Genomic DNA, 24,465 nt, shown 5'->3' on the forward strand with positions numbered 1-24,465 from the left:
CGGCCCGCGGCTCCCCGCCGGGACGCGCTGCACCTGCGGGCCGCCCGCCGCTGCCCCCGCCCGGCCCTCTGGTCGCCCCGCCGGCATTGCTCGGCCAGTGACCATCCTCCGGCATCGCCCCCCCCACACCCCTCCTCCTCCTCCTCCTCCTCCTCCTCCCCCCCCGGTGCCGGGGAAGCTGCTCCCTGCGAGCAGGGTCCGGCCCGGCGGCTTCGCTCCCGGGTTATTCTAATTGCGCTGGTTGTGAAACCTCTCCAGGTCTCAAGTGTTTATCTCCCAAATTATCTTTCCTTTAATTGCTCGTAATAAGTTTAACGTGTGTGGTTGGGTCTGTGACCTCTTCGACTGTTTGTAGTTCGAAAAAGCTACTCTGCGAACAAGCAAGTGTGGYTGGATCAGGCTTTCTGCTGGCTTAAAAATAATTACTTGCAGAGCCAGCATTTTTGGCTCTATTATTCTGGTCAAATCTGAATTTCTTAAACGTAGAAGTTAGACTAACTTGGATCAGCAGGATGTTTTGGAGTAGGGAAAATTCAAAGTGGAGAAACAGCTGGACTGACTTTCAGCATAATAATTTCCTATCTGTGACAGCCTGAAACGCAGATGCTTGGTATTTACTTTTTTCTGAACTTTTTTTGACTCTGGACAATTCATGTGTGGTTAATCCCCGTGACTCCACTTGGAGGTGAGTCCATTTCATATGGAGCAAGCCTGTTAGTTCTGGGGCAAACTCCTAATTGTGCTGTTTTGCTTTACCAAAAGAAAACCCCGTGAAAGCTGCAGCCTGGATGGGTACCTGCCGTGCCATCCCCAAGCGATGTAGCTGCAAATACTCGAACCTCACCACATGGTATTGCACTGTGGTTTTTGTTTTTTGTTTTTTGTTTTTGTTTTTGTTTTTTTGTTTTTGTGTTTTTTTTTAAAACAAACCTAACAAAACCCTCTAATACTGTCTTGTTGGGTTCTTAGTTTGTGTCCCGTTTTCTCAGAGCAAGCGGTGACCTTCTTGTCACCTGAGCAGGGCTGGAACAAGCAATGCCTTGAGTACCGACTAAGGGGGCGATGATCGACAAAAAAGAACAGGGAGGGGAAAAAAAAAAAAAGTGAAATAATCACTTCCTGTAACTGAGTTTGGGGCGAATTGGTGACGCAAGTGTGGACTCACCCGCCTGTTGTTGCTCTGGTGAGCCAAAGCACGGCTGACAGTGGCGGCTCCGGGGTGATGCTGGCGGAGGCACAGGAGAGGAAGAGCTGACTTCTGCCGCGCGCAGCTCAGCCTGGCTGGTTTCAGTCGGGTGACGTGGTTCGTTCTGGAGTTCAGGTGGATGTGAGTCTTGGGAGAGGACAGAGCAAACCAGGCTGACTTTGGCCTTAGTGGTAGCAAACAGGTGCCATCAGAAATGCTGGCAGTGGTAAGGCCATTAAATATTGCCTGCTTTGTGCTAAAAGACTAGAAGTTTTTTTAAGAAGAAAAAAAAAAAAGTACTTCTATGTACCAACAAATACCATCTAATTAAATATTCAAGTGCGGATATTAGTGGCTATATGGGTCAAAAGGTATTTTTATGTGAAATACAATGTTTTGAAGTCATGTGGGTTTTTTTACCTTAACTGCTTGAAAAGCCTGTGAACTTAGATACCAAAATTTAATCCTTTTCTCCCCCCCACAGAAAAGTTCTAAGTTGCCACGTGCAGGCAGATTTGAGAGTCTAGTGATCTCCTATAGTAAGCCTGAAGGTGCTTTCTCACCTTTATATACATGTCTATATTAAAAGCAGTGATCTTAAAAGTAAAATATTCTGGATATAAACTTTTTTCCCCATTAACTTGTGGAGAAATGCCCAAATCCCGTCCTATGAGTATGCCTCGCCCTTCCTGGGAAAGCTGATGSAATGCCCAGCTTGGCACCTGCAGCTGGAGCACACTCACTAGGCTAGAGCAGCACCTTAATAAATAGCTTGAGAGAGAACTTCCAGAAAAGCATGTCCAGAAGAAAGCAGAAACTTCACTATGGTGTATGTCTGGTTATTACTCTTGCTGTAACTTCAAGATTTTGTATTGCAGTGACCTCTCGATGCTTTGAGCAGAAGGTCTTCTGCAAGATGCTGACAATGTGTCTTGCCTTTTTGGTACAGGCTGTAGGAGTGAGAACCCATGGCTTCTCCTCTGTGTCTGCTATGGGCTGGCTGTGATCTTGCATGGATCATGTTGTCCATCGGCTTGCCCAGCTGTAATTTGGAGAAAGTGCTCCTTTCCTTCTCTGTTTTCTTCCTGTCTCCTGAGAAGTTGCTGTGAGAGTAGCAGGGGGCAATTCATCTCTGATGTGGCTGATCCCATCCGTTGCTCTTGCCCTCTGCAGCAGTGGTAGTCCGGGGAGGTGTTGCTCTCTAGATAGGCATCCTTGATTAGATCCCCCAAATTAGGAGCTAAAGTTCCCTATGTTCACTGAGGGGACCTGGGGAGAGATGGGTGCTTCTAGGGCTTTTCAGCAYGTCTGGAATAATAGCTAAAGTAGATAAAGAGGAATGTTCCTCCCTACACCCACTGCATCATCTTTCTCCTCCTTGAATACCACCTGTTGCATGTTGCAGCATAGCAGCTTCCTTCACAAGCACAGCACTAGCTCTTCCAAGGCAGACACAGGTGGATTGCTTGTGCAACTGGAAAGGGAGAACAGTGAGAGCCCGGTGCAGTGATTCAGGATGTTCGCAGGGATTGGTATGAGGAAGTAGTACTTGTTTGAGCTGTAAGTCCCAATAAACAGCACAGATTTGAGGGGAGGAAAGATGGCTCATCCATCACTGTAACCATAAAACGGCTGCTCTCTTTGCCATGTATTAAAAAAAAAAAAAGCAAACCCCTCAGATGAACTTGCCCCCCCCCCCCCAAAAAAAAAGCTCTTTGACCTCCCTTATTATATGGATATGGTGTGTCTTATGACTGGCTAGTGAGAGTTAAMCACGATGTTAAACAACCTTTCATTGTGGTGACAGATGTCGTTTTGACAGAAAGCAAAGTGACAGGTTCTACTGGATGATGGTGGTTGCTCTTAAGTCTTAAGTAATGCTAGCATGTATTTTGAAATCTGCTTAACTTTTGAGTCATCCTTCATTATAAGGCTTAATGCGCACAGGTACTTGTGCTTGATGTATCTGTCTAATGGCATCACTCCTTGCCTGTGGGATTTAATTGGCTGTCAGAAGATAATTTCAGAGTCCACCCTGTTTTTTTTGGTTTGTTTTAGCAGCATAAACGTTTGAACAAAATGAATGTAAGGCTTTTCCTCTGGCAGAAGTGCACTGCCTCAGTGCTGTTAGGATCACTTGCAGCAGCAGTTTCGCTGCGGGAGTTCAGTTTTGCCCCTGGTATCTCCCTTCTGCGTAAACGCTGGGGCTGCAGGGTGCAAGCGGCCAGCAGAAAGCCCGAGCAGCCTGTGCCGCTCGGTCCGATGCCCTGAGTAGGAGCAAGTGATGTGCGTGGGTTGTTTTTTGCCCCCTTGCAGAGGGATAAGCTTCACACTCTGTGATATTACTTATTCGCTGCTTGCAAGTAAACAGACGTCGGCTCTGTTTTCTGGTGAGTGGCATCRTGCGCACGCTGTGGTGAAAGCTGATTTTGTGGACCAGATGTAGATTTACAGTCAACTTGAAATATCCTGCTGAAAGTTAAGTTTCCTGAACGTGTCAAGCACTACTGAATTTGAGGGCAAGAGACTAGAGGTCAAAAACTTGTCCCTCTGTTCTCCTCATCTGGGTTCTTGATGTGGCTTTCAAGATTATTCAAAAGCACATGTTTGCAGGCACTGTTATTATTAAATATGACTTTTTTTTTTTTCCTGAGCTTCCTCATGTAACCTCTATCAAGTGGGTCACACTGACACTCGCAATAAGGAGTCACGTCAGCAGTAAATGCAAACCATATGTTGGTTTGGGGTTTTTTTCTTCTTTACACATGGCTTCTTGTTACTTTCTAAATGCTGACTTGGATTTAAAACCTGTTCAGCACCTGAATATATCTTTGGGGTGGGGAATTGTGTGTTTGGAGGTTTCTGCTGAGAAACCAGAGCTTGATGTCATTACTTGCATATGTTCTGTCTTTGCCACAGATTTCCTGTGTAACCTTAGACAAGTCACTTAATCCGTTTTAGATTTTTTTTCCTGTCTTGGTTCCTCTGTGCGTAAATGGGAATGCTGTGAAGCTTGTCCAAAGTGCTGCAGAGCAGACCTGTGAGCTGGGTTAAAGGGTCTCAGGTTGGGTGGTGCTCTACAGGCACAGAATAAAAGATGCTCATGTTTTGAAACAAGTACACCGAGCCTGTAGGAGGAGGAGAAACAAGCTTGGTGGTGAAGTGATTGCTCGTACTCACCTAAGAGGTTTGTGACGGAACCAAAGGATTTTGACTAATGGTCTAAATACCCGAACCAATAAACCAGGCTTCCCACAACTCTTTCTTTTAACTTAAGTGCATTCAGCATGCAGTGTCATACTAGTGCTTTAAGTTTGCTCTGGGTAAAAGAACCCGTGGGGTTGGCTCCAGTATCAGGGATATGTAGCAAGTGTTGTTTAGAGTTGTCCTCAGTGGAGGCCAATGGCAAGGTAGCCATGGGCACAGCAGTTTGTTCCCTTTTGGCTAGCGGTGCACCCTGGCTTGTCAGCGTTGCTCTCCTGTCCCACCTCTGTGATCACCGGTCCTTGAAATGGCTGTCGAGGTGTTAATGTTTTGCAATGGTGCCAGCTTTTGTGGGTGAGGACACAGGACCGAAGGTGACCCTGGAAGGTGGTGGCTTGTGTGGTCGCGGTGGTGCCATAGTAACTGGCCACGTGTTTGCTTTTTGCTGTTTGCCTGCTCTTAGCCCATCAAAGCTGGGGAGTGAAATTATTAGCTCAGTTTAAACCTCATATTGGGGAAAGATGGGAGAACATGGGACATCCACCAAAGAGAGCAGCATAATTCAGTGCTTCCCCTGCTGTGGCTGGGGAGGGCAGTGTCTTCTCTCCTCTCGTTCCCCCCAGTCTGGAGATCGGGGCTGCCCAGTTGGGCTTGCTACCCTGCCTAGCAGGAGTGTGTGGGGCTGGGAGCAGCGTCCAGAGCATCCCTTCRTGCCGGTCCATGGGCTGAGTTTGGCATCCCTCCCAGTTTCGGAACCACTGGGAATATAGACTTGGAAGGGGAACAAAGTACTCGGGAAAAGGTGGAGTCCGATCCGCGAAGCCGGAGAACATGCTGGTTTAAGCCATCAGGAAGGGAGTTCAACCGTACGTGTCTTTCTTAGTATGTGCCAGGTCATTCGCCCCAGCTCAGCTGATGGGCAGCAACTGAGGGTGTAGTAATTTAATTGCTTTTGATCATGTGCTAATATCCTATTTAGTTTTGAAGTCAATTACTAGTGGTTTAACTTTTTCTTTTTGGAGACGATTTAAAATTGTCCTGTAATATTAAGGCTGCAGTCTTGCAAGAGAACAAGCACTTCTGACCACTGCTGAGCTCGCTTGAACTAATACTCAGTAATGTCATAAATTTTCTGTGTTTGCTGATGTGGCCCTTTGAAGGTTTGAGGTTATGGCAATCACTTAACTAGTTCTGCCCTTTCTCTAACTTCCCTTTCCTTTCTTCCCCCAGTGGCTTAACTCACGAGTCGCACAAGAAGGACGTTGAACAGGTCTACCTCCGCTGTTCGGAAGGGTCCATTGAGTGGATGTATCCCACGGGAGCGCTCATCGTCAATCTGCGACCCAACACTTCACCTGCCTCTTACAAACATTTGACTGTTTGCATAAAGCCCTTCAAGGACTCTGCAGGAGCAAATATTTATTTGGAAAAAACTGGAGAACTGAAACTCTTGGTCCGAGATGGAGATCGCAGCCCCAGTAAAGTCTATTGCTTTGGCTATGATCAGGGGGGCCTGTTTGTTGAGGCTACTCCTCAGCAGGACATTAGCAGGAAGATTACAGGCTTCCAGTACGAATTGATGAACAAGGGGATAGCATCCGATTTGCACACAGTTTCTGGTGAGTTCAGGGATATTGGTCATATTTTCATGTACCGTATTGGATCCATAACAGATGGCAGAGTGAGTGGGTGGGAAAGTGGCTGGGTCTGGATTTCATGTGCTTTTAAGGACATGTTTTATAAACAAGCTATTGCAGAAGAATTGATTTTTTTTGGGAAGCGGGTAATATAGGCTGAATTCCAAATGATTTGTTAAGGACAACATTGTGAGCGTTCTCCCCTTACAGGCACGGGGGGAATCGCAGGAACTGCCTTTGCCCTGCAGTGAACTCCAGCGTGAACTGGGCTCCCAAGCCCTGCTGTAACAGTTTTCTAACTACTTTTTAAATCAGTTTTTAAGACCCCACTGCATGTTTTGAATAATAAACATTTAAACAAGGAGGAACTCCTTTTCTATGGGTGTATTTTTTTTTTCCCTCCTCTGTAAGTACAGCTACTTGCTGACCTAATTATTGTTTTTTTAACAAGGAAAATGGTGTGTTCCTTCCTCAGCTCTGCTGACTGCACATTACTGTGCTATGGCCAAACTCTTCAATACCATGACAGTGCTTTTATAGTACTGGCGTTGTCTCCTCTCTCAACCATTATGAGAAGCAAGTTTTGTAGGGGGGACTTTTAGACCAGCTAAAAGTTTGTAGGAAGGGGGAACGAACAAGCTGAAAGAGATCTTACAAGCCTGGAAAGTCTCACGCTAAATAGCAAGCTAAATACCTTTTGGGCACAACTGCTCTGGGTGTAATCTAATTATGCTAATGAATTAGACAGTTTGAGGAGAAGAATAACTAGCATTTGTGGCTGTTGATGGGAGGGAATGGGAAATTTTTAGATAGGCTGTACCCGATGGATGCTTCTTGTCCTACAGGATTGCTGGTAGCTTTTATCCCTGAAACCTGGCAGGGGAGATCTTCACTATGGCCTGAGGAACAGCAGATCGAGGATAGTATGTCCCAAATGACTAGTGAGATTTTAAGGTTTCTTAAGTGAGAAGGCCATGGTGACAGCCAGGCTTCTCTTTTGAAATGGTATCGAGTGAAGGCAGTGTCACAGCAAGGGGGGAAGGGTCTTCATAGCACATTAGAAATGACTTTGCCCGGGGTAAAACCAAGCCTGTGCTGAGCCGGAGAGGCAGTGTGCAGGCCATCTAGATCCTGCGGCGCTGATGCTTTGAATGAGATACTACTTTATAAGCAGTGGTGTGGCTTATTAAACTGCATTGGGATTTTCGAGGCATTGCATCTCTAATCTTTTTTTGGCATAAATCATTGCAGAACTTATGTCCCCTTCTCTCCCCTCCCTTAGCTCCCTTCTACAGCAGGATCCTGGATGTATGCGTTTGTGTGTTGGTGCATGCTGCCTGCTCTGCTAGCATTGAGATGTTGGCACACCAATCCAAATGTGGCACTTTTTTATTCAGATGTTAGTTTGCCTCTTAGCTTCGTGAGGCAGGAGTTGGCTGGGGGCTGATGCAGTAACCCCAATAACTGATAGATGGCGTCTTTGCCATTTAAACCAAAAAAAACTATACACACAACTGTTCAAGTTGCCTTCTTTGCCCATGCAATGTATGCAAGTTGTAGCTTAATATCTAGGGTTCTGCATTTTAAGTGGATTTCTCTGATTCTAAACAGTACAAGAACTGCAAAAGAAGCCGGGTACCTGCTGCAGAGCCGTGTCTGCAGTAAGATCATTTCTGCAAAGACGCTACGCAGAATGTCAGCTATGCAGTGAAATTCCACTGCAGAAGCCATTAAATACATTGTTTAATCAGACATTTGGAGAATGTTCCCAGACTCAGTGCTTCTTTCTTTGATAGGCTGCGAAGATGCGAGACATTGGCAGGCTAGCGAAAAGCAAGTCACTTAACCTTACCAAGAAAAGTCCTGTAGGTCCTGTAGGGTGTGGTTTTCTATTTTTTTTTTTTTTAAGTTGAATGTGCTTTTACCTATAGGTAAAAATAACACCTGTCAGTGCTGTTTTTAATTTGCAAATTGATGTGGTTTTTCTCGAGCTCTGTTAAAATCAGTAGAGCTCGCTGCTGGCATACTTAAGATCACAACCCAGCACAAACTGCTGTGTTTTCAGAACTAAGTCCTCTTTGTTCCACATAAAATCTTGGAGATTTTTAAAAGCTGATGGGAGTTTTCTTCAGAGACTTTTCAGAAGTTAAATTGAGGACTAAATCCAATTATAGCCTTCCTCTTTGATAGGCATATTAAATCACTTTTTCTGACTGCTGTATTTTCAGCTGTAAGAGACACTGGTTGAATTTCAGTGCTGTCTTATAAACTGCGTGGTAGGTTATCTCCTTCATGCTCCAAGTGTCTTGTTTGGACTGAAGCAGCTTTTTAGTAGCTCACCAGCAGACCCTTCAGAGTCAGCTAGGGTTCACTATTGTATTTTAAATTATTTCTTTTTCTAGTTTTTGGAACCCCCGACTCTGGGAGGGCAGAGTAAGGGGATGAAAACGTGATGAAGATGCCATACATGCCTCTTTCCACTCCTCTGTCAGATGAGCACTTTTATTCTCCTATAAATATCTATATGTCTGGGGAAACTGCCAAATAGCTGCCTTGTGAGACTTCTAGAGAGCAATCTATTTGGGCTCTTTGTAGTTCCTGGACCTCCGTTCTTCTGTAGCTGCTTCTAGTTTTTCTGTGAAACCTCCAAATAAATGCCCTTTATTGAACTGTTCGTTTGGAGAGGGAGTTCACAATCAATTGACTGAAATCACTGGTGGCTTCTTCATCAGAGAGGAGGCTCGAGTCAGAGGCAAATGCTGATCTTAAAGGAGGTGAAAACTGTATTCAAGGTTCTGTAAGGTCCAAGAATACTTCTGTCCTTTGGTTGCAACTTTGGCTTATGTTTTTTTGGCTGATGCAAATGGGAAGAGTGAGCCTGATCATCTCCTAGTTGCAGTTTGACAGAGCTCAGCATGGCTGGGAGCATGTGTGAAGAGCTGAGAAAGCTGTGAGATGCTGCTGCAGCTCGGGGCAGAGCTGGGCAGAGCAAGCCGGCGCACTTCCTGGGCTTGGTTCATGCCGGAGCACGTCTGATAGCAAAGGGCTAAAAATCACAAATATTGCATTGGTGTTTTTTTTTTTTTTTTTTTTTTTTTTTTTTTTTTTTTTTTAAGACTGTAGCAAAGGGGAAAAGTCTATCATGAAAGACGCAGGTGTGGGGCTCGGTGCACTCCTTTCCTTGTGCAATAACTGCTCGAGCAATCACTACCAATTTTGCTCTGGTTTCCCTAAACAGTGTGTTTGTTTCCTGGTGATAATTATTGCACTCTGCCCTTGGTTTATTCGCTCTCCCTAACCTGGCACCCCAGCTCTGATTAAAGAGTATAAGTCATCTGTTTAATACTTTAATGACCTGTTGCGTCCTCAGAGCCCTGATATGGCAGGGTGCATCAACAAATCAGCAATGCTTGGCGGGGTGCCTGTGGTTTAATTAGAAAACCTCAAGTTTTATTAGTTTACAGTCATTCTTTCCCACTTAATCAGAGTCTAGCAAATAATTCAGGAGAAAACATGCATAGGTTCTGAACAGGCCTTTCCCCCTTCTCGGGAAGACAGACTGACACAGCGCGCGCTTATGATTTTCCGAATTTGGGGCGTTTAACCCTTTCTTGTCTCCGGGTTGGCATCACTCAACACGTTCTTTAAGGTTTCCCTAGCTGTAGGAAGTATGTGTTGTACCCTGATGTTTTAATCCAGATTAACATTTGGTGCAGAGTGGTTTTGAGCGTGAAATGTATTGTTTCGCTGGCTACTATCCTCCCACCATTTGGGGGGAAAACTGTACTTTCTGAGTAATGGGAAACCAGCGTCTAATGAGAGAGAGTTTATCTCCTGAGGTAATCCTAAATCTATCCAGTTTTGCTGAGATATGTGTTCCCCTGCTAGAGAGGTCTTCCACAGTGGGCTACCACCTCGCACAGTGTCGTGGTGGGCGAAAAGAAACCTGTGCTGCCCAACACCGCATGTCAGGACCCCCCAGTTCGGGTGCAGCTGGTGGCGGCTGCAGGTTCCCGACACTCCAGTGGAGCTCAGTGCACGCTGCTGCACATTGCAGTTTCTTAAACTGGGAACAGCAGCAAAGACAAGGGGACTACAGCAGTTGTCTCCGTTTTATGCAAGCTAGCTGACTGCAGTAAGGGTCACCTTGGAAATGCGGGCATCTTGATGGGTTCGTTCTTCTCTGGATGCTCAAAGCGATGGGTCACTGAAAATGCTTTTGATTTCAGATTGGGTTTTGGATTCGACCCCTATATAATTCTCATTTACACTGTTGGTCCATTGACTTCAGTTCATGTTTTTGGTAAGGCTCTGAGGCGTTGGTGTTTGCCCAACTGAAGAATTGAGGCACTGCGACATTTTGGCCAGAGGCCATTTGAGAAGCAGCAGAACTTGTTTAGGTTGGTGAATTCTGTTGATTTTAATCTTTTCTGCTTGCGCTGGAATAAAATGCCTTGGATCTCTCTTATACTAGCAAATAGGCAGAGGTTTTGGCAAGAGCATTGTTTGGCCATATAGCTCCTAAAAGTTTTCTGCATGCGATGACCCACATGAGCTGGGGAACCTGCCGCTATAGCGGAGTATGGGCCTCTTCCAGTCCTGGCAGTGGAGTGGGAAGCGGATGGGTAGGCAAGCTCGTTGTATTGAATTGCTGTGAAAAGTATGAAGCTCTGTTGAGAATGGTTTGTTTTTCCAGAATTTCAGCTTCTGCTAAACTAGTCTGAAACAGGAATCTGTAGGTCTGACCTCACTTTTTGGAAAGGAAGGTAAATTCTGCACCCTGTCCCCCCCCAAAAAAAAACCACTTTATTTTGCTACCTAAAGTCTGTGTTTGAGGAACGTTGCATCCCAGCTGTGGACCTAGCTTTATGTAAGCTCTATAGTTTGCCTTTCCCGTTGTGTGCTCATGCGGATGTCTATGATTTGGGCATGAGAGCTCAGGAGCTAAATTCAAAGCACTTTCCTTGCCCACCTGTGTTTGCATGGTAAAGAAGTCAAACGTTAACAAAAATGTCCCTTTATCTTGATGGCATCTCCCAACTTAGTGCAGGTTCTAGTAACTGTTTTCTAAGTTTTCCATATTAATGCTGGGTACCTGGCTGAGCATATTTATAGATAGGAGGTACAGCACTGAAGTGGCTATCTGAAAAACAAAGCAAAACTGGAAATATCCAGTTAACTAATTAAGAACAGTATCCAGCTATTTCCTGTATGCTGTTAATTCACTCGCCTGAGAAACCTCAGATTGGAAATTAAGAAAGCCCCTAAGTATGTGGGCTGTACCAGTGTTTCTACTCACAAACAGCTTTCTGAAGCACCTCTTCCAACTGCTGGTCCTTCCTTTCATGGGGTTTGGGTTTGGCAGAGGTGGGGCACCGGTTTGTCTCATCTCTGTGTATATTGTCCCCTGAATGCGGTTGTCACCCCAGCCGGCTGGCTCCTAATGGCATGCTTCCCTCTGGTTGCTCCCAGATGTCCAGCTTGGTTTTGTTTTGCTCAGGGCTTGAATGTGCTGCTAATCTTTGTAGTCCAAAGCAGCAGATGTGGTGGGGTATTTTCACTTCTTGCTGAAGCAGCTTTGCTTTTCGTAGGGAGCAGGAAATTGTGGCTGGCACACCTCCTGTCTGCCAAGGTATTTGCAATGTGGAAACTGTGGTTTGGTCCCCTGTGCGCTTATCGCCAGTGTAAGCGCAAGAGGTGATGGAAAGAGGCTCTTGAAACACTTAAACTGAAATTCCCTGCGACCTTTATGCTTAGGCCAGGTTCTGCTTGAGTCATTGCAGCCATCGGAGATCTTTGAGGCTGCAGAGCTAGGGGGGCAGCACCTTTGCGCCGCCGTTTTAATGGTTATCAGGGATGTGTATCCTCCTCAGGATATGAGGAAAATGATTTTGTTGATATCCCTTTCCAGTTTTCTGCACTGGATAAAACTCTTGTGCCTCTTGGGATTAAGTTGTGTTATGGGGGCGGCGGGTGGGAAATCCAAGCGTGGTCTGTTTTGATTTGCACAGAACAGCAGAATTTATGTAGCGCTGCTCCAACCAATTGTGAAATGCATAATGAGCCGCAAAGCAGCACATGGGATCTATTCTTTAAGAGTGAGTTAATGCTGTCTGGGAGGCATGTGAGGTAGGCTTTCCGGTGCAGCTAAAAAGTTTGCTGTTGATTTTCATGTTTTTTTTTTTTTTCCCCTAAAAAGTCAACAGCAAGTTTTAAGCCAACTTACCAGAAAACAGCTTTTAATGCAGTTGCTCAAAATACACCACCCGCAATTATTGGCCTTATGAGGGACCATTTTCACACTAGTGCTCTAGGATACCTTATTTTCTGAAAGTTTTTTGTATGCCCACCCTCTCTGCAGGAAGGTTTTTCTTAGTATCACTTTCATGTCTTTTTCTGATATGTAGAAAAGCTATAAAACTAAATACAAATGAGTAAACAAAATTCCCTAGACCTCTAGGTGTTTAAAAAAGCACATTTTAAGAAGCTAGTTTTTGAGGGGATATCATTGAACTGGGTGTCATGGGTCAGCATTTAAATTGATTGGGCTGTCTGCTGTTATAGTAGGCTCTGGAGTGGGATTAATTTTGAGGCGCTAGGAACCGTTTCTAATTATTCATGTGCCTGAAGTGGACCAGATTTGCAGCAAATGATTGACTGCAGGGGGAGAGTTTGAAAGCAAAGTTTTTTGGGTTTCTGCCTGGGTTGAAATGACTTCACTGTGCGCTTTGCATGCACTGGTTATACACGTGCTCTGCTTCTGTGTTCTTAAATTGAGCGGGGGTGATGTTTTTGGGAATAGGAGGCTCAGTCGGGTCGGAAATGTTGAACAGAGAAGCCATCTGCTAAAAAAAAATGAAATGGGGGGGATCTGCTAGATAAATCTCTCCCCCCCCCCCCTCCAAAAATGAGTTGGACAGCCATCCCCCTAGTCCTGGTGGTCCTTTGCTGTTGCTGGGCCCGTCGTCCATTTTTGCAGAGAGCGGGTGAGGCGACAACGGAGCTGTGATGATAAATACACAGCTGCAGGGGAGAGGGTGTAAGAAAATAGCTTATTTTTGCTAGACTGGCCACGAAAGCCGTTAGCTTATTTCTCAACTCAGTGGGCAGTCGAAGCCAATAAGCAGTCAGGTGTATTGTCCGGGCAGCTGGGGTTCTGCTTCGCGCTGACCTTTATGTAGGGCGGAAGATGGTCCCACGAGCGGATCTGCGATCCAGCCGAGTTGCTTGGCAGTCTTTAATAACGCTCCGTGCTTGCTCGGCAAAACTGTTTAGTTTGCTCATTCCTGAGGCTGGAGTTAAAGAAGGGGTTGGGAGGGTGGGGGAATGGCATTCCTCTTCTTGCCCCCTTTCTCCCCCCTCTTCCCAGAGGAGTAAGAAACCTACTGAAACGTGGGCCAGGGTTTTCCTGTGTTAGGGCCTCGATGTGCAGCAAATCTCTTTAGCCTTAATCTGTTATTGAAGCCAGAAAATGCACGCTGTAATATTGCACAGATACTTGGAGGGCACGCTGGACTTGAGGCTGCCGTTCAATGATATGTTAAATCTGGCATTGGGATGCTTAATATTGGGTCAAAAAAGCTGCAGCCGTAGGACACCCAGCTCTGATCCAGCACTAACTTCTGCTGCTGATTCAAAGTTGTTCAAGGATATATATATATATATATATATTTGTGGCTTCTGTGACTGGACTTTTGACCACCTCAGGTATCTTCCTGCCCCACTCTGACTCCTCTATGGGATTTGGACGCTGACTCCTCCTGCAACTGGTATCAACTCTGCAGGGAGGGGCACAAATACAGTTGTCTGTGCCCTTTCTGCAGCAAAGCTGTGCTGCCGGGAAACTTGGTAAAGATTATTAATGCTGGGATATGCACGTGGTTTGCCATTGCCTTAACACCTCCAGCATCGCTTCCGTTTGTACAGCATGAACCTCTGCCCCCGCAGAACTGTTGGTAGCTTTACACCGGTTTCAGCTGGGTATAAGCCAATGTGAGAAGTTTAAGGCAAAAAAATGCATCAAACAGCTCACTGGGTTGGATTTAGCCCTGATGTAGCCCTCTTCAAGAATGGGCTGATCATACAAAAATGGTTTAAAAATGAAGGCTGGCTTTGTTCCTTCAGAGTTCTCCCACATCCCGAAAATAATGTGATTTCTAGAAACAGGAAGGCGAAGGGCCCGTGCGGATGCGCATGCAAATGCGCTGCTTTTGGTTTGTTTTGTTTAAGACTCACTTAATCTCTGGTCTGTCATTACCCCACTCTCAGGGTTTAACTTTAACCAGCCACTTGCTACTTAATTCTAGTGCGCTGGCTCCRTCGTGGGGCGCGTTAATGGGCCGAGGAGGTGGCGGTGGGGAGGGGGGAAAGGGTCTCTGCGTGGCGGCTTTCCAGCCTGGCCGTCGGTGCCGGCTCCAGCCCCGCGCCGTGCCGGCGGCAGGGGCATGGGGAAGCTCTGGGGCTGGAGCCGGCTGGACTGCACAACTTCCCCAGCACGCAGGAGTGAAAACCAGCTACTTTTCCATTTTTGCCCTGCTGGCATTGCATGCCAGCTTAGCTGAGCGCTCTATTAGCTGTGTATCAAAACCCACCCTATTGCTTTATCTTCCCCTAGATGTGGCGTGACATTTTCCTTATGACAAGAAAGAAATATTTTCCGAGTGAATTTTAGGAGGGGATAAGGCAAGCAATAAATGTCCCACATCTTGCATCCACTCGAGCACATTAATCTTGTGCGGAGGCAGCAGTAGGTCTGAGGAAGGAGAGAGGCGTCCTCTGCGGGATAAACAAATAGATTTTTTTTTTTTATGGCCTTCTATTGGTGTACGGGAATATGTACTTGCAGAGACACATTTTTTGCTTGCTTTGCTCTCCCTTTTCTGGCACGATCCATGCAGAAGGAGCTTAACTGAAAGTCTGGCCTGCTCAGTAGGTCTTTTGGCCACGATCCGTTGCAGGCTTGACTGTAAGGGAGGATTTTTATAGGAGCGGTGTTTTAATGGCTAATTGTAGCAGCTCTGCCGGGAGTTAGCACTGATCTCGTTACTCTTACATTGCTGCCCCCCTGAGCAAGGCTGTGGTTTGCCGCGGGATCGCGGAAGCCCGTGGCCCGGGAGCAAGGGGCAGASGGCCAGGGTAGCTACCGAGACCGGCTGACCGCGCGGGAGGCAGGGAAGGGAAGGGAGAAGGTGTTTGAAAAGGGGCATTATTTTTTCCTGATGGAGCAAGAAGCGTTCCCAAGCAGGGCTGACCGAAAGGTGGCTCAAAGATGAGACACTTCTCAGGATTTCTCCCGGCTTGGCACAAATTATGCATGGGCCTGGAGGTGTGCTCTAGTACTGTCTAATGCCGCTTGAATAAAAACTGCTCTGCTTTTTCTTTTTAAACAAATGGCTGTTTGTGTTGCTAGCTGACCTTTCAGCTCATTTGTTAGGATGGGGGCTGCGTCTTGGAGCAGCAAAAAGGCATCRACTCTGCAACCCCAGCGGATCCTTACGGGCTCTGGAGCTGCTCAGCCAAGTTTCATTTTGAAAGCTGTTGCAAATGGAGCTTGCCTAGTACCGAATCTTTTCCTCAAACTGTTTACATAAACAGTTGTCTTTGATACTTAGGACTTTAATACTCTCTTGGAAGACGTTTCTGTGAAAAGATAAATTTCTGGTTTATGGTCTCTTGCTTTAACGTTTCTCAGAATGCAAAGGTCATCGCGTCTCTGATGGTGAGGTTTACAGCCTGTTTTTTTATTCTTTCTCTTGCAGGAAGGAAGTGGTATTAACTCTATTCTCTTGGCACAATCCATGCCACAGCGTATAAAAGTCTGTGTTTTGTTAAACTTATTTGCAGGCTTAAATTGTTCTTGGCTGGATAGTCTGTATTTTCCAAATCACTTCTGAAAATTTGTGCATATGTGCAAGTTGAAGTGAATGTTAAAAATGAGTTAAGGCAAAGAAYTGGAGGTGATGCTTTCTTTTCTGTAGACATCAGATCACCCGTATCCCTGTGTCAAGTAAAGGGGCCAGGGAGAGTCTGTACTGCAGCATCCTGGTTTTGGTACAGCTGTTGAATCACTGTCTTGTCCTGTACCAAATATTGGGTGTCTTTTGGCTATAGAAGGAGGGAGTCTGAGTTTTATATCCTTGCTTGTGATCGGATTGTTCTCAGCTGCCTTTTTCCAGCCAGCGCAGGGGCTCAGATTAGCTTTCTAGCACAGACGAGGATGAAAACTTCTGCCTTCAGAAGAGCACTAAACTGTCTCGGTATGTTATTCACAGCATTAAGCTCGTATTGGTCTAAGAAGCACGCTCCCCCTGAAGCTGTGTCCGAGGGTTATTGAGCCAGGGATTTGAGAATAGCACGAGCTCCACCATTGGGTTTGCTCCCTGGCTTGGCGTTCTTCTACTGACACGCTAGGAAAACTGCAATGTTTGCAGAAAGCCATGTAATCCTATCCCATCCAAAGACAGGAAAACCCTGTAAAACAAAAGAGCGATGAGAGAGCTCCTCTGTGTGTTGTGACTAGGTGTCATTAACTTCCACCCCAGCTGTGGAGATGCTCTGTTTCATCTGGCCACGTTTTCTCCATTTGCATGGCTGCAGGTATTATGTTAAACACAGGTGTTCTGGATGCAGCTCTGTTGACATGAGCTCACAGCTAGTATGTTCATTTTAAACTTAAGATGCATTGGCATGCAGATGCCCTGATGTAGTTTTAGGTGGTGTTTCAGTGTGGGGGCTGTGCATGTTCTGAGGCTGAAATTTTTTGGCTCACTCAGRAAGAGCTCTGAGGGAGTGAGAAAAGTTGAAAGTATGTCTAGAACAGGGATGAATAGCCTAGTAAACCAGAATGGTTATCAAGTTCTTGCCCACCTTCATGGCAAAGTAGCAGGTCTTTTTGTTTGGGGTATGAGCTGTGAGAGGTTCGTTTCATGGCAGAAGTGTCACCTCCTTCAAAAGGAGGCCTGGACAAACTTAAGATGAAACAAGAGTTTATTCTACTACTTAATTAGTGGAAGCAAGATAAGGGCAAGACTTTTTTTTCTTGCTCATATGATGTTTGTCCGTAAACCCATGTCTCCTAGCTAAATCATGATCCAGTAATCAATTGAGCCTTAGTCATTTCTACTTAGGACTCAAAAAAAAAAAAAAAAAAAAAAAAAAAAAAAAAAAAAAAAAAAAAAAAAAAAAAAAGGCACAATCATTGGAGAAACCACATCTCTCTTTTTATAATCTGCTCTCGGAAGTCAATGCTTTGCTTTTCCAGGAAGGAGACTCATTCTGTGATGCCCTTTCCAGTATGGTTGCAATTACAGACCTGCTAACAAGAATTTGAAGGGTGGTTTGTTTTGTTTTTTTTTTTTGGTTTGGTTTGTTTTTTTGTTCCATATGAACTAATGCTGATGTCAGGCCAGAAGCTTTTATCCTGGAGACTGAGGTCTGTTGTGTCCCCACACTGGTACAGCTTGAGGTGTTGCAATATAGACTGGCTTAGGTTAATTAACCTGTTCTGGGAGAAGACCAGTACCCATTTGAATGTCTTCTGCTGAGCTGCCGGCAAGAAAGGGCTAGTCATTTTAATCAACTGATTAAAACCTATGACTAACAGAAAATGCTCCAACCCTACTTGGGCCTCGCGAGTAGGTTTCAGTACTTAAGATGTCTGATTGCTCTTCAAAGGATTATTCAGAAATAATAATGTGTGGGTGACGTACRCTACAGGAAGCTAGAAGCACAAATAAACCAGCCGTAAGGTGCACTCCCCCACTATCCGCACCTCTACCACACCGCACACGTGCACGCAAGCTTCTTAATAAAACCAAAGGGTATTCCTCGGTAAAGTGGTTTTCTGCAATTACTTTGTGTTAAACGTTTTCACTTCTGCTTCAAGGGTGTCTCTCTTCCTGTCTCTGCTCTCAGCAGTGATGTTGTGAATTCAGCACAGCCTACCTAGAGCTGTAGAGCAGAGGGAGAAAGTCATTTTGGCTCAGTAAATGGAGCCTTGATATGGTGCATAAGGACCCACAGCCCGGTTCGTCCAATCTTTTTCGTAGCTATGGGGAAGCATGTTGAGCAAAATGCAGGACAGACTGGGGATTTTTCTTACTCAGGTGTTGAAAGCTGGTTCTGGGGTAAGGTAAGCTTGGGCCCTTGTGTAGCTCTTTGCACCTGTGTAAAATCAGCAGAAACACAAATGTTCCAGGGGAAGGCAGAGGAAGATCAGGCCCATTTGTCTGGTTTCTATGATGTCTACAGTCAGAGCTAGCGTAGGTGGTTTTTAATGTGTCCTGCAGGGAACTGTCCTCCTAAACCATGACTTTGGCCCTCCAAATAGCCCCCATCTCCTGTTTCCAGAAGGTAGAAGGGTTGCATRCAAAGTGCAGCACACCAAAGGAGAAAGCACTGGAGCTGTGTTTGCGTGTGCACTGAGGTGTGTGTACGCATACCCACAGCTCTCTAAGTGGTGAGGAGCCTCGTGCTAAATCGCAGCATTAAAGTTGCACTTAAATCCATTTCCCATACTGGAAGAGTATTGGAGTACTCCTTCTTGGTGGCTGAGCTGGGGACCTCCTGGAGCTCATGGCAGCTTGCATTTCCTCATGACAGTTCCTTGGCGCATGTCCCTCTCTCCTCCTGCGCGTTTCTGCCTCCCTGCGGAGAGGACCAGCAACGGGGTGGACAAAGCTGTTGGCCARCAAGTGCAGTCTATTGTTAGTATCGCCGTGTCCTCCTCAGTAACATCAGGTTCAGAGGGCAAATCGCTCAAAGCAGCTGGGACATGACTGCTAGCTTGTGAGGAATGATGTAATTACATCTCCCTCTGCGGGGAGGTGGAGAGAGAGGCCTTTGGAGGCCCTGGATTGGGGGGGTGACGGGAGGGGGCTGCCTCAGGTTACTTCAGGTCAGGATACTGTCAAAATCCATCAAAGGCATTCCCAGGAGGGTCGGCAGCCGAGGTGCACAATGCAGACATTATGCCACGAGCTGTGTAGTTGAGTTGTAGGCATCTGGGCTTTAGAGGRCTTCAATAAAACGTTGCCTTTTTCTCCCCCCTCCCCCCCCCACTGCTGTATGAATTAAGGCTCTTTGGCTTATCAAGTTTAAAGGAATTAGAGCAGCTGACGTTGACGTTGTTAGTGCGAGCTGTGCRCCTTGCTCTTGGACAGGAGAGCCTGGGCAACCCTCAAGACGTCGCCAGCGAGCGGGGCACCCAGCACTGTCCCGCCAGCGTGGCAGGCTTGTTCAGTAACTGTGCGCGTTTCCTCCGAAAATGGGCTTCCTCACTGTCTGTGYGTCTGCAAAACGGGTTTCTTGCAACTTTGGTATGAATAAGGATGGTCTCTGTTTCATAGTTGGAGTGCGTGTCATTTTGGCCTACTGATGGAGAAAACATCTGCCTCCCAGTCTCCAGAGTGAATTAGTGCCGAGCTGCACCTAAAATTACTAACTCGTGGCATAAACAGCCAGATTCGTTTATGGCTATAATTCAAAACAAAGCATGGGCATTGACTCCTCCTTTGGATTTTGTTTCTTTTATGAGACTGTATAGGAATGAAGCTTCAGGTGCAGCAAGTAAATGCCATTTGCTTTTTAATGGTCCATTTACTTCGGCAGTAATCCTTCACAAGTTGCTCTCCATCTGGGCTCGCTTACCTTGTTTTTGCCACTTGTCAGATATATTTGATCCTCTGAGAATGCAGATGTGGGATTTATTCCACAGAAGAAGTTTTCTGCTCTTCGTACGGCTGGCGTTGCCATGATGGGTGTCGGTAAAGGCTTGCTAAATAAGCTTGCATGCCACCACAGTGCTGTGAGTCAGCATGGATCTGAAGGAGGTTTTAAGTAATGATCCAGCGTGAGCAATACTGAGTGCTTTTAATTTCCTTTCRCATTTAAAAAAAGGATGTAGGATTTTGCCTAGAGTCCACAATTAAAATGATTTGATTCCATGTGCATATGGACGTTTGTTCATTTGATGTATTATAGTGTTAGCCTATTTAAATGGAAGGGACCACTTGAAGTATTTTGTTTTTCATCTTGAACGCTGGTGCTTGTATTGTGCTCCTTCTGAGAACAGAAATGGCTTAGTCATGCTGTTTTTTCAGTTTTCTGATTGGGTTGGAAGAACTACAGAGATGTCTGGTCCAAAACAAAACTGTTTTTGCTCAGACTTAAAAAGGCTGGGATGCCTTTTTATTATTAGATCTTTGCAGAATAAAATATGTGAATTTCGGAGTCTGGGACTGTGGATTTCAGTGATGTCCAACAGTTGTGCTTAACTTTTGGACTGCCCACATGAAAACTGGGTGGAACTTATGTAGTTTTGCAGGTTACCTCCATTTTCATCCTTTGGTTGATCTAACTTGGGTCCTGATTTGGGCAGAGGGAGGCAGTGGAAGAGGGGAATATTCCCTGGATGAATTTGAAAAGCATCATGGATGAAATGACTCCCCAGTAGGATATCACACAGCTAATATAACTTTCTCTGTTAAAGGAAGCTTGGATATTTGTTCTAGTTACCAATCAAAATCTCTTGCATCTAAAAATTAAGAAATCTTTAGACTAACTTTTTTGTAGTACTCCAGTTATGTCCCGGCTCTCTATTTTTCATGATATTACACAATTTCCCAATTTTCCCCCCCCAAAAGAGGTGAAATGGTATGGGGGGGAAAGAAGGGCAGTGAAGGCTGACTCATTTCTAAAGGCCATAGAGGTATTCAGGCTTGACTAAAGGGAAATGCCCGGCTGATCAGATGCTTTAGCAAAACTACTTTGTCTGTTCCTCGTCTCTTCTCCCAGAGCTTTTTAAACTTTTTGAATTATTCCTTCAAATACCTCTGCCCAGAAATGTGCATTTTGCACTCTCTTTAATCCTATTAAACAGCGTATTACACTGTGTATTAATCATCTGACTGGAGCAAATCTGGTGGATTTGGTTCAATAATCCTTCTTTCTGGATCACTGCCTTTCTGGCACCTTAGAAAACATAAGAGATTTGCTGTGTCTTACGTTAAAGAATGGCTTGTGCTGTCTAACAGGGGAAGGCTGATAGCCGAATGTCGCAGGAACCGGCTAAGCTTTGTTTAGACTAGTTTAAATGTGCTTCTTAGTGCAATGGATAAACTTCTCTGGGAAGCGGGTGGGGGTGAGAGGAAGGGTGTGGCTATTTGGGGATCTGGTAATTAAGTATTTTCAGATGTTAAGATTCAAAAAAAAAAATTTTTTTTTTTTTTGAGGTGGCAGGAGTGGGGGTGACTTCAATTTTGGGTTTTTCACGGACAGTCTGATCAAATAAGCTGTAGCTCTAATGCTTAGCCATGTCTCCAGCATGAGCTCGGCTTTGCTGTAGAAGCCGGCGGCGGTGTTCATCCAAGCAGAATAGCATGCTTGATAGGTTTTCATTTTTCTGACTGATGGGCAAGCGCAGCTTCCAGTGAAAGAAGTGGGTGCTGAGCCTCCAGTGGACAGACTTAATTAGCATCACTGGGCAGGGCAGACCCTGATAGTAAGCAAATTCCTGAACTCAATAGGGTATTATAGAAACATCTGTACTGCAACTACAGTACCTTCTCCTCTGAAGGAGCTGGCTGAGTACAAAGAGAGCCACATTCTTGCATTGATTAGATTAGTGCAGATATCCAAATGTTTCCAGCAGTACAGGAAATGGTCTTTGTACTGCTTGAGCTCTAACAGATACAGGCTCGAGTTTCCGCTTTGCCTTGACGCCCTCAAACACATGCGCTGGTTTCCCCCCGCCTCGCCTTGCCTCCCCRCTCTGTAACCTCCTGTATCTTTGATGTGGTGATAGACTCAATGGCTTGCGAAATAGCCCGACAACGCTTAATAGAAATTGTAAGGAAAGAAGTTCTGCCGTCAGAGTTTAAAAGGYGCATGATTTTCAAAGCCTTTTTGAGAGCTTTGAATTTACAGCATACCGCACTACAAATGTGCCCCCTATCAAAACATATTTTGCATTACGCACAGTGAGCGTGTGGGGTGTTTGCTGTGTAATATATCCCAGGAGGAGCATTAAAGAGAGCCATATTTCTACTTAATTACAAAAATCTCGCAGGGGATGGGGTTAGCCTCAGCTGCTTGTAGTGTTATTGATGTCTGTCAGGCCTTTGGACCACTTGGCCCCCCAATTTTTTGGTTAATTTAAACATAAGCTATTTATTTACCATGTTAATGTTCTGGTCCCTTGCTAACTCTGACCCTTTCTCTCCAGCCCCCTGCCGACCATGCAGTGACACAGAAGTCCTCTTGGCTGTCTGCACTAGTGATTTTGGTGAGTTGTTTCTCTTCCTCCCCACTGTTGCCTCTCTTGACTGTGGCTTCTGCTGCCAAACCTCCATAAACAGTGTTAGACACCTACTTATGCTTGGCAACTTCCACCAGCAGTAAGTGCTGGTGGATAATAAAGAGGATGTGTGCATGGGACAGGGAGGAGAACAGTTTTATAGGACACAGTGTAAAGGACCACAACACCATGTGCTCAGCTGGCACTTTCCTGGGGTGGACAACGAATGACCCAGCAACCACAGTGGAAGTGGGGAGGTCAAAGACTTCTTGGGGGCATCTAGGAGAGGCCTTTACTTGCTGCCCTAAAATGGACTGTTGACAAAAGATCAAAAGTTCAAATAGTTCTCTGTGCTTCCCTTTTTGAAGGGGATATTAATACTAGCTGGTCTTGCTAATGTCTGCAGAACAGAAAGTACATTGTCAGAGAGCTCTAAGCATGTATCTTGTTGCTATAACTCTCTATTGTGCTATTTTTCTGATGCAGTTATTTTTGTATTTAAATTTAATATGTGAGTGCCCTTTGCTGGGCTCATGCTGGAGGTTACAAATAGAAGCTTAAGCCTAGAAATTACAAGGGACCAAAGCCGGGGCTGTTGTAGGGAAATCTCTTCCCCTTCAAGCTTCCTCGTTACATGGGGCTGAGTTTGGACCCAGCCCTTCCAGCACGGTTTTGGGTAACCCTTCCTTATGTCCTTTCTCTGTTTCCAGTTATCAGAGGCTCTATTCGAGATGTGACCAACGAGGAAGAAGAGCAAGAATCCATAATACACGTCGGCGTGAACAAACTTTACAGGCAGAAGAGCAAAGTCTTTCAGCTCACAGGGGAAAGTGGGAACTGGCGAGGACAAATAAAGACCCTGCTGGAGTGTGGGGTGAGACCAGGAGACGGAGATTTCCTCTTCACAGGACGCATGCACTTTGGGGAAGCCAGGTTAGGCTGTGCCCCTCGTTTTAAAGACTTCCAAAGGATGTACAAAGAGGCAAAAGACAAAGGGCTAAACCCATGCGAAATTGGCCCTGATTGAAGCCCCCTGTTTGGCTGAAGATCGCTTTTAGCGTTTGGCCAGGAATATTTCCTTTTCCTGGCCCTGGTGAATACTCTCAACAAAAATGGTAACTGAAAGCATGGACAGATCTGGAGTGCAGACTGAGACCCTGCAGGACACATCTGGAGCCTGCGGTGCTGTTATACTAATGGAAGCAACAGAGGTACGAGCTCAGAAGGCTGCCAAGCAAGCAAGGCTGGATTTTTAACCAATCTTGTCCTTATGAATTAAGTTATTCTATTTTTTTAGTGTCTTCCTTAGGAAAACAAACAAAGAAAACTCCCATGTCTTAATAAAAACAACCCAAATGAAAGCCAACATGCCTTTGTATCTTTTTAATACTAATTTTTAAAAAAGTCTTAAGCTGATGTAGCATGTGGTATGGTGTATTCTGTATAAATGGCCGAGAATGTGATAGAACACGGTAAACCATCTGAACATTGATGCTTTGTAAAAAGCTTGGTGTACAATTCAAAGTTGTTTCTTATGACAGAAATTTATGGAGCCAAACTCTTGTGTGTGTGTTCTTTTTTTATTTGAAAGAATGTACAATCGCTGCCTGCAATTTTTTGTCCAGGCTGGCAAATTCTTTCCATTCCAGAGAAATAAAGGTCCCTGGATTTGACATATGCTGTTTAAAATCTTTATTTTGTCTTCTCTGTAAGGCCTATCTCTGCTAGTCCAGATGTGCCCATAGATCAATTCTGGGCTGCTCACTTATTTTGTGGCTTCTCTGAGCAGGAACCGAGTTCCTGTGAGGCATTGGGAACCGCAATATTTTTCAAAGGGGAAGCAGGATCTATTTTTGGAGATTTTTAGACACGTGTCCGGGCAAGGCTCTAAGTGTTCTCGTCTCAGATGCCTATGGGGTTATTTTGGGAACGGCTCCAAAGAACAGGCTGCCCCTTCATATTTAGCTTGAAACTTTTATTTGTGCTGGCTGGCAGCTCTGTGGGAGGTGGATGCTCCTACCTGCCCGTGGGTCCCGAGGCAGGCCAGACTCAGTCCTAGCCCACTGTGTGTGAAAAATGAGGGGAGGCTTTTGCAGGCAGTGTCCCATGGGAGGTACAGGAGCTGTCCTGCCTCGTTCAGTCCC

At 45.5% G+C, this 24,465-nt stretch overlaps 1 protein-coding gene across 1 annotated transcript in view; it reads left to right on the plus strand.

Annotated features, from left to right (window-relative positions):
• The window catches only part of METRNL (meteorin like, glial cell differentiation regulator), a 24,735-nt gene extending 741 nt beyond the window's left edge, over window positions 1–23,994 (plus strand). Inside the window, exons 2-4 of the mRNA XM_026075718.1 lie at window positions 5,621–6,009; window positions 22,250–22,309; window positions 23,032–23,994. Of these exons, the coding sequence (XP_025931503.1) occupies window positions 5,621–6,009; window positions 22,250–22,309; window positions 23,032–23,348 (766 nt within the window). The 3' untranslated portion in view covers window positions 23,349–23,994. The remainder of the gene's footprint in view (window positions 1–5,620; window positions 6,010–22,249; window positions 22,310–23,031) is intronic.
• The last annotated feature ends 471 nt before the right edge of the window (window positions 23,995–24,465 follow it).

This window comes from Apteryx rowi, unplaced genomic scaffold (genome assembly GCF_003343035.1).
Source record: "Apteryx rowi isolate R43461 unplaced genomic scaffold, aptRow1 scaffold_41, whole genome shotgun sequence".
Lineage (NCBI taxonomy): Eukaryota > Metazoa > Chordata > Aves > Apterygiformes > Apterygidae > Apteryx > Apteryx rowi.